This window comes from Vanacampus margaritifer, chromosome 9 (genome assembly GCF_051991255.1).
Source record: "Vanacampus margaritifer isolate UIUO_Vmar chromosome 9, RoL_Vmar_1.0, whole genome shotgun sequence".
NCBI classification, from domain to species: Eukaryota; Metazoa; Chordata; class Actinopteri; order Syngnathiformes; family Syngnathidae; genus Vanacampus; species Vanacampus margaritifer.
The window spans coordinates 18,567,182-18,585,178 of record NC_135440.1 but is presented as its reverse complement, the minus strand read 5'-3'; the positions used below and the strand labels follow the sequence as shown (position 1 = coordinate 18,585,178).

The 17,997-nt window shown below is 38.9% G+C and overlaps 1 protein-coding gene across 5 annotated transcripts in view; it reads left to right on the top strand.

Moving 5' to 3' along the window:
- Nucleotides 1–17,997, top strand: part of efna4 (ephrin A4) — a 50,019-nt gene that overhangs the window by 28,665 nt on the left and 3,357 nt on the right. The window contains exons 2-6 of one of the 5 annotated variants that reach the window (XR_013295347.1): nt 875–1,173; nt 5,027–5,095; nt 12,568–12,594; nt 13,869–14,086; nt 15,376–17,344. Coding sequence is in view for 3 of the 5 variants with exons in the window: in XM_077575968.1 (XP_077432094.1) it covers nt 875–1,173; nt 5,027–5,095; nt 12,568–12,594; nt 13,869–13,966 (493 nt within the window). In the remaining 2 variants the exon portion in view is untranslated. Of the gene's footprint in view, nt 1–874; nt 1,174–5,026; nt 5,096–12,567; nt 12,595–13,868; nt 17,345–17,997 lie in introns of those variants that run through there. The other 4 variants (XR_013295348.1, XM_077575968.1, XM_077575969.1 and 1 more) reach the window with 4 other exon arrangements.

Genomic DNA, 17,997 nt, shown 5'->3' with positions numbered 1-17,997 from the left:
TGCTAAGCTAACTTTTGCTAGGCCCAAAAATTTGGGTCCTTATGAGAGGTTCATCGTACCAAAAGTACAGCAGCTTGACAAAAAAATAATAATAAATTAAAACTACGAAAGTACTTCAACTAGGCAAATGAATACTTTTTAGATCTTGTGAGGCTCATCGTGCGAAAGCGCAGCAGCATGAGGACAAGAACATAATTTTAACGCTGCTAAGCTAACTTTTGCTAGGCCCAATGTTAGGGGTCTTATGAGGCTCATCGTACCAAAAGTACAGCAGCCTGACAAAAAACAAAAAGTATTTTTGACACTACTAAAGTACTTCAACTAGACAAATGAATAGTTTTTTGGCTCATTGTGTGAAGGGTGCAACTTTTTGCGGAAAAACTCTTTTTTTAACCCTGCTGTGGTGAAATTTACTTTGTCAAATGTGTATATTTTGGGGCCTATGTGACTGTGCTCAACTATGGAAGCTCTTGGTAAAAATACTCTTAACTTTTAGTGATTAGCCTAAGCATTAGCATGAAACCGGTTGGTTATGAAATGAAGAAATACAAGATGCTTAGGGTAGCAAAGCGGTTGGCTTCCTTGATCGACTTTGGGGGAGAAATTATATATCGATTGTTTTTAGAGGGGCAGGAGAATCTCTTTTTACTGTAGCTGATCTGTTGTTGACCGTCTTAAGAGAGCATACTAATTGAGACTTTAGCTATTAGCTAGCGAGCTAATGTACTGTAACTATACCTTTCTCTTGGATACTTGCACCCAAGCACTGCTCCGTTTTGCCTCAGTTGTACTCGAACTTGAATTAAATGCAACCATCAATAATTATGGTCATCTGCATTATGAATAATCCTGTTTTTGTCATTTTCTCTTCCAGGTTAACAGCAGGCGAACTGTCCATCCAGGTGAACCTGAACGACTACCTGGACTTCTACTGCCCTTACTACCCCAGCAGGCAGACCCTGGGCCCCAGGCAGCCGGAGACGCTGGCCCTCTACCTGACGGAGGAGGCCGCCTTCCAGGGCTGCGTGGAGACGACCGCAGCCATCAAGCGGTGGGAATGCAACGCCCCTTTCGCTCCGTTTGGCTCGGTGCGCTTCTCCGAGAAGATCCAAAGATTCACCCCTTTCTCGCTGGGATTTGAGTTTCTGCCAGGGCGCCACTACTATTATAGCTGTGAGTACGATGCGTGTGTGTGTGACTGTGCGTGGGCACTGATCCAAGAGACATGAAGGCATGCCATTGTTTAGAATCACTTTGAGTCTTGCGGATCTATTCAAGAAAATATGCCATGCTTGAATAACCTGTAAAGCTTTTTTTCCAGCCTATTGTTAAGTTTCTCAATCATATTTTCTTACTTGAGGAACTACGTTCCAGTTATTTTATTGAAAGATTTATTTCTTGTTATATTATTACAAAAAATTTAAAATACTGAACAACAAATGTGCGGGGATTTTCCTGTAATCTATAAACGAAAGTTTGAATATTCCTAACTGTCAGAGAAGTGTAAAAAGCAGTTACAGTAACCCGTGTAAACTAAAAAATTACAGATTCTCAACTTGAACTTTGGCGCTACATTTGCACATATCAAGCTCACTTGTGGTGTACATTCTGTTCTACCCTTGATATTATTATCAACTTAGCCACTTTGTACTTAGCAGCAAGGACAGAGGCTCTTGTCGCTTTTCCATCACTGATAATATTTTGTGAAAAAGCAAAAACTTAGTTTTCTGCACGACAGAAAAAAAGCACTATGATAAATTATCCAAAAAGTAAATTGGGTTCCAACATCTCATTAGGTACATAGATAGACATTCTTCTGTCCATCCACCTGTGCACTTACTTCCACCATGCCTCAACAGAAAAGAATAGCAGATAGAGGACATCTTGGCAGCTCTTAAACCTTTTTTTTTCTTTCTCCATTCCTTTTTAAGATGACTTGTGTCAGTGCGAGCAAGAGAAGTGGGTGGACATGAGACAAGGCAGGGAATGAAAGGAGTGAAGAGAATACATGGTGTGCAACAGTGACACGCTGTAGCACACAGTGAGACTGAGGGGCTGCAAAGTGTCTGAGGAACAACTTGAAGATCAATACAGGCAGACTGCTCAAGCTAACAAATGGCAAAGGTCGTAGTGCTCGAAAATTGGTATTTTTACGGTTGCAAAGGTGACACACAAGTGCACTGAAACCCTTTTTTTCTTGTCAAAATAAAATCACTTGCAAGACTTTTTTTTTTTTTTTAAGCTATGTTGTAAGATTAGTTTTCCTTCCACCACAGCCAATAGTGATCTAGCATACCACCCAGGGCTGGACTGGCCCATCTGGCAGATGGGGCAGATGCCTGGTAGGCTGGGGTCTTTTGGGGTCTATGCTGTGCTATTAAATTATTAATTTCCTCCATTTTATCCCAAGAAACTGGCCCACAATTTAGAGGGAGCGGCCCATTAATACATATAGACAGCAAACATCAGTGGCAGAGCTACGTGTTAGCCAGAGGTGCTCGGGAATCAAGTCGGGCCAGGCTGGCGGGCCCAAGTAAAAAATGCCAGGGCAAAAAATAAATAAATAAATAGAATTTTTTTATTTATTTATTTATTTTTTGCCCAGTAATTATTTATTTATTTTTTGCCCTGGCATTTTTTACAAAAAAAAAAAAAAAAAAAATATATATATATATATATATATATATATATATATATATATAGATTTATTTATTTATTTTTTTTGCTACTCTTCTGCTAACATTGTGCCGTGTTTTTCAGCAAATACTTATTTTTACAGATACATTTGTGAGCAATTGAATGGTTTGCGGCGAATCGGTGGGGGTTTACTATACTGAATAAAGATGTAGGTTACTACATTAGCGACTGTACGCTTGTTACTTGTGATTAAAAAAGGCAGTGTTGGATTTTAATATTTTACATGAAATTAGTGGTTGAATTCTGTGACAGTTACTGTAAAAAAAAAAAACTGTACAATGGAGGGAGAGCAAACAAAAGCAAGGGATGAAAGGAGAAAAAAAGCATCTTTACATAAATTACTAGTGTAGTAGGCCTGACAATGGAGCTTTGTTGGAGTATGAAAGCAAGGCTCCACATTCATGTATATTATGTACACACACACAATCCGTAGGCTATTGTGTTTGTTGGGCTACTTCAGAGAAAATCAACAATGGAAAGTTGCCCCCTCCACCCTAAAACCCCCATCCCTTTGCCGGATCGGACCACTTTGGGCTGCTAGTGTTTGTGTTTGGTCAACATGAGTGATAAAGTTGGTCCAAATATGTGTCTCTTGTGTTTAGTGTGCGCCACTGGACAGACTATAAAGGCATTAGACAACAATAGTGTTACATACACTAATTCCATTAGTTGCTTGAGTCTGAGCCCGGCTCAGCTCGTCTGCTCCCACTCACTGTGGCGCTCACGAGCCCCGACATCTCTGGCTCATTACTCACAAGTCACTATGTAAAGAGTCCATTTTAAAATAACCCAAATTAAAAAAAAATATCTGGAATTACCTGACGTGACCAGCCTGGACCAAATTATATGTAAAAATCATGACATAAGAGTTCCAAGATTTGTTAATGGGAGGTGGTAACACCCATTCTAGTCATCTTGGGGATGGGGGGCGGGGGGGGGGGGGCATCATTTGCCTGTGCTAGCTAAAGCACTAATATTTAACAAGTTTGCCTTAAAATAACACCCTAAAATCTTGTTAATATCCCTGCTGAAGAGGTCTATAAAAACTATATATAAAAAAAAAAGAAAACGCAACTCTTAAAAACCTCTAACATATCCTGAGTTTTCTAAAACTACAACGGTGGAACATTAGTTGTTGTTTTTTTAACCCTAACTAAAACCAAGTTGTACGAAATCCAAAGCAATACTTTCTATAGGAGATAATGTAAACCCAATGAATCCGTTCCAGACACCCAAAAGGATTAACAAAAAACAAATGTGTTTTAAAAAGAATACCTATTGCTTTATATTTCAAAACCATTCCTCCATCCATCATCTGAACAACCAGTTTGAAAATATCAATGACTAATGAAGTGAATAACTGAACATTTAACATTTTCCGAGTGCTTATTCCACGATGCAAGTGTTATTAAGGACTCGGGTTTCCACGTTTGATCGGCAAAATAAAAAAAAAAAAAGTCAAGTTAGGGCAACATCTACATAACATCCTGTCAAAAGTCAGCCCTTCAAAATAAAAGCACTCAGAATAATAAGAGTCACCACACTTTATATGGCCCTATGTTGATTTATTTAAAACTATTTTGTCTTTATTAAGTGTGACCGTTACAGAAGCAATCCGTAACTTGTAGCTTTTATTTTGAAGGTCTGACTTTTGACAGGATGTTACGCAGATGTCGCCTGTGTTTCAGAGCAGACTGGCAAGTTGTTGCAACTTATTGGCCACTGCATTAGGTACACCTGCAGCATCTATTTATCTAAAATGAATGTAAATTAAACACCACTAAATGAATACCTCTCTGATAGTGTGAGCCTTACCTTGTAAAGACAGGAAATTTGATTTATCTCTTGTAGTCATATTGTGCAATCTAAAGTGTGTGGTTGGTGCTTAGAAAAGAAAATATTGTGGCTGTATTATGTGCCGTACCCTGTTATTTAATATAATACCGATACCAAAAAAAAGACAGTTGCTCACACTGACTGCTTCGCTGCCTAATGCTGTTGTGAATTATTCAGTTTGCACGCGTGTTAGCGTCATACGAGGGATGCCAAAGAATTTTTCTTCTTCTTTTATGCTTCACTTGTGGAGATAAACGTGAACTCTTGAGAAAACCATTCATGTGATGGATTTGAATATGTTTGTATTTAGCCAAATAACGCGTCATTTTAGTGGCATAATTTAAATGCAGGTGGCTGGTAGGTACTCCCGATCCAAAAATCAAGGATTGTCCCACGCTCTGGTGTGATGCGTTCAATGACTGGGGGGGATTTTCATTAGCGCCTTGCACTGAAGTCCTTCTCTCTCTCTCTCTCCTTTTTTCTTGTGGCTCAGCTCTGCCTGCAGATGAAGGGCCGCCGCTGCCGTGTATGAAGCTGCGCGTCACCGTGTGCTGCGAGACCGGTGAGTGCGCGCCTCTTTTCATCAGCTACCGCCTTTCATCGTTCTTTCGTTCACTCGGAACCCCGCTCCCCCCCCCCCCCCCCCATCTTTTACCACCACCTCGGCCTTTCATATTTCTACTATCAGGGCTCTTTTTCATCCAACTGCTGCCCTCATTTCCCCATTACCAGTCCTACTGTTTCATTTCCTCACGCCTTTTTTTTCTTCTTCTTTTCAATGTAATACAGTGATAGCTCGACTTACAAATGATCCGACATAAGATTTTTCACCTGATGGTTTGAGTTACTAGAAAAAAATATCAGGCTGTTTATTGCCATTCTGAGTTAGTTTAAACATTACATTAACATAATGTTGTTGTTTTTTTTAAACAGCAGACTGTCGCTTTACTTTAGGATATTCTGCTTAGCTTAAAGCTAACAAAAAATACAAAACATCAGAGACTTGTAAAGTATTCCTCCGCACATGTTTTAACTCACACTTTGACGGTTCTCTATATGAGGCAACTCCCAGTTGAAGTTTCCTGTAAAACTTACACAAAACAAATCAAAAATTGTACATTTAAACACCAAAATGTTCAACCAAACCATATACTTTCACATAACAAATGTCTGCTAGCTTAATGCTAAGATTACACTGCATTTCTTCCAGTTCAACTCAGTGCTGCCCGGCATGTTGTGGCAAAATGCGGTACTACACTGGTGTGCAACTCTAAATTCAGATTTGCCTGTATACTGTAAAAAGACATAAATAGGATCACTTAGAAAAATCTGTGAAATAGTGCTCAAAGCCCGTAATTGGATTTTTTTTTTTTTTTATGTCCCCTCCCCTATTAGCTGTCACCATCGATGCCCTGCTCTCCGTCTCCCAGTGTGAAATTCCCAGACTTGATCTAATCCAGAGCCCGCCTGGAGTAATGTTAGTCTTCCAGTCCACTGAGCTGCCCCTTCGGGTCCCGGGTCTTGCTGTGGGAATCCCTGTGCCACTGTGTGTGTTTGTGTGTGTGAGGGAGAGATGGACCCCTTTGCGTGTCGTTTGGTGATCTAATTTGGATGTGTGTGTGTATATCCGAGACGTCTGTCCCAGTTCCCATCCCAGTGCTATCTGCAGGGGGCTCCTCATCCCGGGCTGGACCAGGGACACCGGGGGCAAAGTTCACTAAATCTGTATTACTCATCAAAGGGGTGGGAAAAAAATAGAAGTAGGATAAAAAAAAAAAAAACGGAAGTTTGGAATTGTCTCCTGATGTTTGTCAGGGGTGTTTATTAGCGAAAAATGGCTTGATTTATAATAATGAACCTGCTATTCATTCATTCGTGTTATCACAGTGTGTCCTGTGAGCCTGTGGAGCACAAATGAACTAAATGCACTCACTACAAAGGCTCATTAGGTAGACCTGCACTTACTAGTATCATCCAAAACAAGAGTTCTCATTTTCAGCTTTTCCTGTTGTTGTGGTTCACCTTGAGAGCTGTTTCCATTTTGAAGAGTTGCTTTTCAAAATAAGATGAGCAACTGTATTCATAATTTTAAAAACGTTGAACATGTTTGACAGCAATTTTAGTTCATTTTAAGAGTTTGTTTTTACGCTCTCTGAAAAATTTATATTTCAATTTACAGTGAAAATACCTGTTCCAGACTCCCAATGTAGAATGTAAAGGGCTAAGGAGTTTGTGTATAATAATGAATTATTATTATTAATTATTGTTGCTCATTTTGGCATGTGCGACTTAGCCACCGATGGTGAGCAGTGTAATACAGCCATGCAGACAGAAATGAAGAAGAGCTTCAAAACTACCGTCACTGACTCAGTAAGCTGCAGTAATATTAGTCGTCTTTCACAGACGATAAAGACTATATGCCTGGTTTATTGTAGGTTTTTGCATTATACCCCCCCCCAAAAAATGGAGTTTGGCTGGCCGAGAAAAAAATATTTATTTATTTGTATTTTTAAATTATAAAATATTAAAATATTGGGGTGGGGGGGGGGTGGTTCACCAATAAGGTGAAATTATGTGGGGTGTATTATGATTACTATTTACTAAACATAATTGCTAGCCAATTATTTAGATTTTTTTTTCTTGATATTCAAAATTTACTATGTTTTTTTTAATTTGCATTTGTGCAATGTATCTAAAGATCTATATTCAAAACTTTTTATTTGGACATTATTTCCTTTTAATATTTGATCTACTGTTGTGATTGTGATCCTGGAACGGCTTTTGAGAGTGTACCTAATGAAATGTCCATTTAGCGTGCGTCGGATCACGCACACTTGAAGTGATTCTCCCACTTTTGCTCTCTTTTTTTTTTCTACCACCCCCCCCATCTCTCTCTCATCCTGTCCCTTTAACCAAAACTAATCCTGACTAAATTTGCCGCTCGCCGTCTCCCTTTCTTTCCCTCTCCTCCGCTCGTCTGTCGTTCCTCAAGTGGCACTAATCCTCCCCTTCCCTCTGTCTCCTGCGCTCTCTTCCCCTCTCCTCCCTCGCGCCTCTTTTTTATGATCTTTCGCTAGCCGAGCAAAACTAATCTGGGCGCGTCCGTCCGCGCAGGAGTTCCTCCCGACTCCGCCCTCGCGCGCCATCGTGTCGCATGCGCTCCCTAAGACACTTCCCTCGCTGCTGGGCCGCCGTGCGTGATGTGTAGAATACTCGATACTACAATACTAAAGTATTTGGGATGGGGTGAGAGAGAAAGAGTGTAAAAGATGGATGAGCGAGGGATGGAAGGAGAGTCGGATGTTCATTAGGTGCTGTGGTGACATTCCCAGCTCAAACTCTCCCTCCTGGCTCTTTCCTTGTTGGTGTATGTGTGTGTGTTGGTACACGTGTGTGTGTGTGTCCCAAAGTAACAGAAGCACTTGTCCTCCAACTCCCCTGAAACGCATTTTTCCCGTGATTAACAGACATTTCCATGCAGGGATGCTCTGTTGTGGGCAATCATCATCTCTGTCCCACACACACACACACACACTTGCTGGGTTTGAAGGGCGGCCACGGTGATATTGCTCCAAGGTCACTCAGCAGTCGCTCTGTATTCTCTCCTGTGTGCACACCTGTGTGTTTATGGACTTAATTTAACCCAAAAACACACAACATATTGGACAGGAGTGAGGCAGGAGGCTCTTAATGACATCAAGTGCGTGTGTGTGCCTGTGTTGTTAATTGCCTCCATCCTCTAGTGCTTAATACTAGTGGAGTGTATTTAAAGTTGCAGGTCCAAAATCCCCAATGTTGCGCCGATGTACAAAACCAGTTAAAATTTGGACACACTTTCTCGTTCAACAGCATGAGAAAGTATGTCCATTAAAAAAAAAAAAAAAAATACAATTGTACATACAGAAAAGCAAAATAACCCATTAAAGGGTCAAACATTTTTATTAAGTTAAAAACGAATTACTTGTCCTATATAATAACATTACTTGCACAATATCATATGAGAGGGAGTCATGTTGGCTTTGATTCGGTCATAGGCATATAAGGCCGCCATTTATTGGTCGACAATAATAAAAAAATAATAATAATTTGCTTTTTTTTTTATATATAATTTTTTGAAACTCATGTATGCAGCACTTCGTACACGTCAACAAACACTTTTATCCCTTTGGCACAGCATCGGCAACTTCACTGAGCAAAATGTCACCTAGCAGAAGCTAGCGCTGTTTGCTTTAATGCTAAACTGCGCATCCAACCAAACTGAATGCAGCTCTGTATAATTTACATTATAGTTATACAGTATTATATTGTATAACTATAATGACTCTATTTAGAATAAATTTGACTTTGGAGTGGGACCAAATAGACTCAGTTTAAAAGTAGGCTAAAATTTACACTTGGAAGAGAATAAAATAAAGAACCCCAAAAAATAAAAGTCACTCAAGGGTTGAGGAACAAACTCACGACCTTCAGTTTGGACGGCCACACTACCACCTGAGCTATGCCCCCTCCTACTGTTTGCTTATCTCCAAGAGGAGACCAAATTTTTTTGATTCCAGAGATATGCTAACACAGCAGGAGCTAGGTGGCTCAGGGAGTAAATCGGTAAATTCTTTATTTTACTCTCTACCAAGTGTAAATAGGACTGTAGAGTCGATTTTGATCCCACTCTAAATAGTCAAATTTATGCTACAGAATTTACTGTGTACTAAACACTTTTTTTTTCTTAAACATTACTGTTAAAAATGCAATTAAGCATCGTTTTGAGTTTGTCGGCAATTTTTTTTTTTTTTACCTTTTAAAATCAAGTAATCGGTAACTAAGTTACTTTTAAAATCAGGTCATCGGTAAAGTAACTAAAATGACCTTTTCAAGGTACCCGTAGCAACTTTTCTGGTGGGTGTGTCCTTTGGGCTGCAGGTTACAATAGGATTGCTGATATGCAGGATGGTCATTCATCAGTCACGCTGGCCAACATCAGTCCAATATATTACGAGCAACCTGGGGATAAAAATAGGGAGACTCCACCCTTGAAAATGACAGGCACTCTCTAGATATGTATACGAGCAATTTTTTTTGTATCAGCTCTGACTGTATGTAGTTCAGATTTTACCATTAGTGTGTTGTTGAGGTAGATTTGTGGCATCTGCATATTTTTAATGGCGCCCGCCTCGCATTGACAAAATCTATTCACATCTGAGGACATCCACTTTCACGCATTTGGCCGTGGCGTGTCAGAATTGTCACTCGTGGTACAAATGCAGCCTTTCGGTAGAGTTTCTGGTGAGACCCCCCCCCTCCATCACCATCACCACTGGCACAAATGAAGAAGGCGAGAAGGCGCTTGAGCCCGGGTTGCATCAGACAACAACCCTCCCAATAGACACGCACGCCATCCTCCTCACTCACCTTCTTCTTTCGCCGTCAACTTCTTTCCCGAAAAACTCCTCCCGTTTTGTCTCGTCGCCTTCCTACTGCGAGAAGCCATTAAGGAGCGACTTTCCTTTCGCTCTAATTGATTCCTTTTCTCTTTCACAATCTCCTCCCTTCTTTTCCTGTCATTCTCCCGCTGTGAGCTCCGTCTTTTTCACTTTGCACCGCTTTTTTTGGGGTGGGGGGTGCTGGGGGGGTGGGGGGGTGTCTTACATCGCTGCCTTCCTTTCACCCCACCAAATAAAACCTCCCTCCTACAATCATGCACGAATACCTTTGGACCCTTTCAACTGGAAACACGCACACACGAATGTACCAGCTCTGCCGAGCGAACGTCCAAACCCAACGATCAAACTTAAGCAACTTTTTTCTTTTTCTAATTTGTCGATTTGTTAAGATTTTGCTGTATTCTATTTTTAATGGAGCGCTAAGCATCGTCGGTTAGCATTAGCTGCCATGTTTATAAAATGGCGGCGTCCTCTGAGCTGGAATGGCGGAACAGTGCGGCACAGTGCTTTTCCACGCACACACACACACACGCACACACACACACACACGAGCACACGTTTAGCCACGGTGGTGCTGCAGTGCGGAAAAAGGAGCAGAGACGCCGCCGTCGCCATTTTGTGGTGAGGCTCGTCGCCACCGCCGCTATTGTGAGCGAGCACTTTTTTTTTTTTTTCTTTTGGCCGCAATTAAAGTCGAGTCACAACACGCGTGTCGCACACACGCTAGTAAACACGAGGTATTTTACTTACCGCTTTGCAACGCACGCTTTGTGGAGTTGGACTGGCGGATATTTTGTTAAAATGTTGATTTTTAAAAAAAACAAATTTGCTTTTAACGTCACAATAATTGCAGTGCAATATTTTTACAGTATTGCATTATAATTAACTAATGTTGTTTTTATTATTGTTCTATAAAAAATGATCATTAATCATTTTCTACATTAATTTCCTAGTTTTACATATTTCTGTATTTATGCCAGCAGTATAGAAAATGGATGAATTAATCTATTATTTACACTTGTGTACCATATTCTAATACCAATATTATAAATATATGTATTGCATTTGATTTGAATGTTCATCACATTTTTCAAACAAAATATATTGTTATCATAATTTAATAACTGGATTTTTTTTTTTCTTATTTTGGGGAATATTTTATTATTACGTTCCCCACATGTGATTGGCTAGAAGAAGTCACATGCTTCCACTGCGTTTTATATCTATACATCGATCTTGACATTTAACTTATTTTCATAATCCTAAAGCATTTTATATTATCATTTCGATATACTTATGTGTTTATTTTTGGAGTTGTCCATGTTGACTGTTCATCCCTATGAACATTTATATATATTTTTTTAAAATTTGACCTATCTAAAAAAATCTGCTTTTTCAACACAATTAGTGTTTATTAACCTTTTTGGAATCACAATAAAATAAAATAAAATAATCAAAAATAAAACATTCCCAAAAAATATTATACCGCCGTCCAAAAATTTTGCTTTTCAACAAAACCATTTAAATTGTGTTTTTTTTCTTTTCTTCTTTGATATGATTTAGCTCACACACACACGCAGCCATACACGCACCGCGCACCAGGCCAAGTCCCAGCATGCTATTTAATGCCTCGTTAACCCCAAGATGGCCGTTAGTTGTAGACAATCAGCCGAGTAATTATGATCGACAGACGATGCTCGCAGGTGTCACGCACGCACGCACGCACGCGCGCGCTCACATAATACAGACGTCGTATGTTTAATGAAGAAACCCAACACGTTAGTCGGCCTCGTCGGCTCAGTTGCCGGCGCCGCGGACAGGTGGCGCTGTTCTGTGTGTAAAAAAAAAAAACATAAATGGAGCACACGCTGCTCTCTCGCTGTGTTCTTGTATTTCTATGTTTGTGTTCCACCTTCACTTTTGAGAGTGTTTGTGAGTGAACCTTTGATATCTCCACTTTTGTTTGTGGCGACATTTCCTCTCCGGCTGACATGAAATTGTTTTAAACGCCGCCTCCTTTCAACCGACAGCATCTTTCCATAATTTCCTTTTAGCGCTCCCCCCCCCCGCTGGCAAAGTGTCGGCTAGACTCTTAACGTCCATTCTCCCGCTCTCCTTCCCAGGTTCCGTCCCCTTTTCTCTCCGTCTGACCTTCCCAAAGTTCTTTTCTTCCGCCCTCGTTGGCGCTTTCAAGCTCTTGTCCACTTCTTGGTCTCGCTCTGTCATTTTGAATTTTCGCCAGTTGTTGTTTTTTTTTGTTTTTTTCCACCTCCTTTTTTCATTTCCTGTATCCTCTCTGTCTGTATATAATCCCCATCACTGTAACGCTCGCTAATTTCCATAACACTTCTCCTTTTCCTGTTGTTTCTCGTTCCTTTCTTCCCGACCTTTAAGAGAATTTGCTGAGAATGGCTTAAGGTTTTAACAAAAGATAAATGTCTCCCTTTGCTCATTTGTCTGCCTCTTGCTGTTTTTACTTCTACCAGCTACACTACTTTTTTTTTTTCTTTTTTTTTTGAGAAAGCATGAAAACATGATGAATCAGCAACTTCTTTCTAAAGTTTTTCTCTTTCTCTTTCCGTTTCCACTCTCGCAGCATCCAAGGGCTCCAAACAAACTCAAGGTGAGATTGTTCACCCGGTTTTCAGCACTCGTAGAATTGCAAAAAATAGTTGTTGTGGTAAATAAGTTTTTGTTTTGTTTTTAGGGATTAATGCATTAATTATGAGGAAAAAAATGCATACTTTTATGAGAATAGTCGTATAACAAGAAAAAGCTTTTTTGAAGAAACCATTGTAGAACAAAACAAACCAAATCATACATTTTTCAATAGTGTATGCATTTACAAGATATTTTAATAAAAAAAATTTAAGAATGAATAATGGTAGTTTGAGGGGGCGGGGCATGAGATTTAAGTCAGAATACTACCTAGGGAACAAAATATTTGTTATATTAGGAGAAAAAACAAAAGCATTTTGGAGAATCTATTCATAAGTATTATAGGAAAAAAATATATCAAAAAGAATAAATGTGTAATGTTAAAAGGAAAAAAAAAAATTTAGTAGACTCACAAGAATATTCAGGCATTTTAGAGAGTGTCATAATTAACAGTTAGTGGAGGGAAACATTTGGATTACCACCAAAAAGGCATACATTCACAAGATCAAAGTCACAAAATTACAAGAAATAAATCATAAGAGTAAAAAAAAAAATGCATGCATTTATGAGGGTGGAAAAAACGTCAGTTCATAAGGGAAAAACTTGAAATATACAATTATCAAATCAGAATATGACAAGAAAAATATGTTTTTGGACTAGAGTTGGAATATGTTTTGGGGGAAATAAATGTGTGCATTAAAATTCATTTTACAATTTGTAACTTTACATTAGTTCCATTTGAATAAATACTAATATTGGACCCCAAAAAAATCTCAGTCAAACAATAACATTTTTTATTCTGACTTTTTTTCCTTGAGTAACATTTTTTTTTTTTATTCAACTTTGGCATTTACGAAATACGCAATTTAACCTTAAAATCATTTTCCTTTTTTTTTCACTTTTAGAATATGACACATGTTTATTGTCCTTTCTCCTTATTAATATTCCAACTTGATTGTCTTCAAATGCAACAATTTTCTTTTCAACTACCCCCCCCCCCCCCTGCTTTTAACATTACAACCTATATGTAAGATTTGGTCTTTAAGTTTTAGCCTAAAATGTCTATTTTTATTTATTTGTGTTATGTTTTCAATCTTTTTATCTGACTTCAAGTACGATTTTGGCGCCTCTATCTCTTTTTCTAAGCAAAGAAAACCTTTGAAATGTTCTCAAACAAAAGTCATCATGTCACAAATAAGTTTCGAGACTCAAGTGACATTTGTTGTTGCCCCCCCTCAGCAACGTCACCCCTGAGTCGAGGTTGCCCATCGAGGGCGCCTTCGCTTGGCCTCCTCCTCCTCCTCCTCATCCTCCCCGCCGTCCTACTGACCACCTGACCGCCTCGCACCTGTTCCCACTGAGATCGGGACACTCGGGGCACAGCCGGTGACCCTCGCCCGTCCATGCAAAGAGACGGCGGGAGACGTGTTTGTCATTGCGCGCGCACAAACATCCAGGTGCTCCACGCACACACAAACACTCTCAGGGACTAACTTGTACACCCCCTCGATGTCACTCATCCCCATCACCTTCCATTAAACACTCACAGGCCACTTCATTAGGTACACCTGCGCATTGTTATGCAAAATGTCACAAAAAAAGTGGATGCAAAAACGTTATTTGTAGTAAATAAACCATTTTTGGGCCGGTTAAAGATTTGAATATCACCTGATTCACTCCTCCCCCTGCCCTCGAGTGTCTGACCAAAGCCACGCCTGACATATTCATGATTAAGTGTTGCAAAAAAACGAAATGTTTTTTTTGGTATGTACACTTAGTTACAAATCCAAAAGAGGTGACTTAAAATGTTCGTGTGAGGCTGTGCGCGCCACAAATAATTGTTTTGTTTTGTTTTGTTTTATTCATTTTTCATTATTACAAGTTACATCGATCACATGATATCATTTGCAACTTCCGACAGAAGGGCTGACGGGTCGAAGCCATGGCTTATTAGTAACCCGTCCCCGTCGATTCTTACTATACGCATCAGTCATGTGCATTGATTATGATAGTCATTGATTCAGATCGTTATCAATCCCAAACTTAGGTCTCAATTGAAAACACCTTACGGCCATGCCTTGTAAGTCTCTGATAGGCTATAATTGTCATAGTTTAAAATAATCGAATAAAGTCCGAGGCATGAGATGGGGCTAGAGAAGGATACTTTTTTTTTTTCAAATATTTTGCTGTCATGTTTGTTTTTGTTTTTTTACACTGCAACATTTTTTGATAACTTCGCATGGCACACAGTACACTTCCTGTCGCTATTCATTACTGGCATAGATTATTGAGCAAAAATATGTGATTTGTCGTAAAATTTTCGGACCGATTAAGTAAAATTGCCTTAATTTCCTGTGGCACAAACTGCTTCTTAATGCCAAGTTAGACAAACAAAAATACATGATTTGTTATGAATACATCATTTTCGGACTTGACTCATTGAGCCATTTTCAGCAGCAAAAAAAGATTTTGTTGTTAATATTTTTTGCTAACGTCATTATTTTTCCACTTGTTGACAAAAGATGGCATCATCTGTGCTAAAGGAAGTACAAAGTCAATTCTGTAGTGTAAATTTGACTCTTTTTAGAGTGGGACCAAATAGACTCCGTTTTAGAGTAAACTAAGATTTGCACTAGGAAAAGGCTAAAATAAAAAATTGAAAGAAAAAAAATTGAACTCACTTAAGAGGGTTGAGGTACGAACTCACGACCTTCAGCTTTTTTTTTTTTTTGCTTTTCTCCAAGAGACCAAAGACGTCGTTTTTGGACGATCGATATCCTAGCAGAACGCAGAGGAGCGCCCAAGCTGAAGGTCGTGAGTTCGTTCCTACCTTGAGCCACTTTTATTTTTTATTTTGTCCAATTCTTTATTTTACTCTCTTCCAAGTATAAATATTACTCTAAAACTGAGCCTATTTGGTCCCACTCTAAAAAGAGTAAAAAAATTTACTCTACAGAATTGACTGTGTCGGTAACGACCAATCATGGCTCAGTTTACTGACCAAACCCAGAGCACAGGTGAGCCATGATTGGTCGTTACCTACTTACTCAGCGCATGTGATGTCATCTTCAGTCCCAAATGGGAAAATTAGTTTTTAAAGTTATTGGACAAAATTTAAAAAAAAAAAAAAAAAACATCGCTATATGTCACTGGCATAAATAGAATAAAAAAGATTTCATTATTTGTCATGATGAAAAATGTTCAAGTCAAACTGGTGAGCTGTCACTGTATGACACTGGCAAAGATAGATACCATATAATAAATTAATTATTCATAAATTAATCATTTTGTTATTCATTATTTCATGCAACAATCGTTACACTGTCTGCATGATACTTCACAACTTTCTTTTTTTTTAATGCAAATTTATTTTTAGTAAAAAATAAATAATAATAATAAAGATACAATATTAATATAGTTTGTATTGCGGTTGCATTTTGCATCAAACAAGATGAAAGATTAAGTGACAGATGAGTCATTTAATTGACTTAATTACAAGTTGTTGGTCACACTGCCACATTTTTACTTCCAGCACTTAAATGTGTTTGTTTACTAAAACGTCCTCAATTTGATCAATAAAACTGTTTAACAGAGGAAAGCTATTAGGGAATAATGAGGCAAGGCTGCTGCGCCCCCTACTGGGATCCAACTGGTTGTACTGGAATTGGACTGGGTTGGCCACCCACCGGATTACAACACTGATGTTTAATAATAATAATAATAATAACGCTAATAACAGTTGGACCTTGGGCTGCTTTGTCCCATTTGATCGGGCGTCCTGCCGTGCTGCCTCTCCGGATCACAGGGCAAACGCACGCCAGAGGGATTGTGGGTAAACACAACACGAGGATGGTCTTGCTCCACTGAAGCGTGCCACTGCAGATGATATGCACACATGCTCTTTTTTTTTTTTCTCTCTCTCTCTCTTCTGTTTAAAAACAAGCTCTCGACACATTTTTAGCTGATACGGTTAATAAGACCTGACAAAATACGCCTGATGTATTTTTTTTGTGATAACTTTGTGGTTTTATGTTATTTAAATGTGGAAAAAGGAAAGGAAAAAAAAAAAAGTCTCTTAGCGCACAATCATTGTTTTATATTGTAGATAACTGTTAAATTGTTGTTGTTTCTTTTCTTATTTTGTACAAATGTGTTGTGCCGCAATGTCGTTTTGCAAGCCAAATTAATTGGCCATTAAATTTGTAATTGATTCATTTTTACTTTTTAATGAAAACTACTTTTGCATGCGATTTTTCAGTGTTGTTTTGTTACCTATAGTGCCATTTGTTTACATTATACTAAATATTTAAAAAAAAATCATAATAATGATTTTAAAAAATAATGAAAATTCTCCAAATTATTATTTTTAAATCATGTACTGTATTTTTTTAATGTGCATATTTGGAATGTTTGATTGCATTCGGCTTTAATTTTTTAACTTCATTGTTGGCACTTATCAATTTGTTTCAAAACACTGTCAATTGCCATTAATTTTGTTGCATTTTTTGTTTTTGTTTTATAGAACATCATAGTTATTTGTGTTATTTTGCTTCTTTTTTGTATGTGCGTATGTCTAATGTTCCCTCCACGTTCACATTTTAGTGAAGAATGTAGCTTCTTCTGTGAAGAGACAACTGCAATCTGAGCCTCTTTTTTTTTTGTACGATTTTCATTCGATTGTGGCGGCAAAATAAATTTTGGAAACATTGGTGTAATGAATGTGTGATTAATCCAATCCGGCACATTTAGCTTCCAAGTAGGACACCCAAGATCCTCGAAATGAGGATTGTTTGAGGCCCTGAGGTGACCTTGCGATGTAAAAGGCACTTGTAATGCGAGTAAGCTGCTCGTGTATTGAACCCAGGGTCTTTTATCCACGGGCCGGCCTTTGCCTGATAAGCCCCCGGCTAGCCAATAGACTCTGTTTATTAATGGACCCTCCGGCTTTATTGCCAATAAACAAGTCAGTGTATTTATCACGGGCCTGCGCTCGGGAGATGTTGTTGTAAATATAAAAGTGAGCCGCCAAATAAGCTATAAATGCATTTCCATTTATATGGGCCGTGATGTCGACTGGCGAAAAGGCAGCGAGGCAATTTCCTGGCTAGCGAGGCTAATGCTGCTATTTCATGCTTGATGATGGCTCATGATGACACGTTTGTCACCGCCGCGTCGTCAGCCGCTTTGGATTCTTGACCTTGATGTCCAAAGCGCGCGTTTCTATTTGACATGATGTTAGTAATAAGTGTGTCTGTTTATTCTAATTTAATCCACGTGATGATAAATGGCAGGTCACAGACAACAGTGCTACTACATTTCTTGATTATTTCTCCTTTCACCAGTTGTTGGTGCACCCCACTTTCTCACT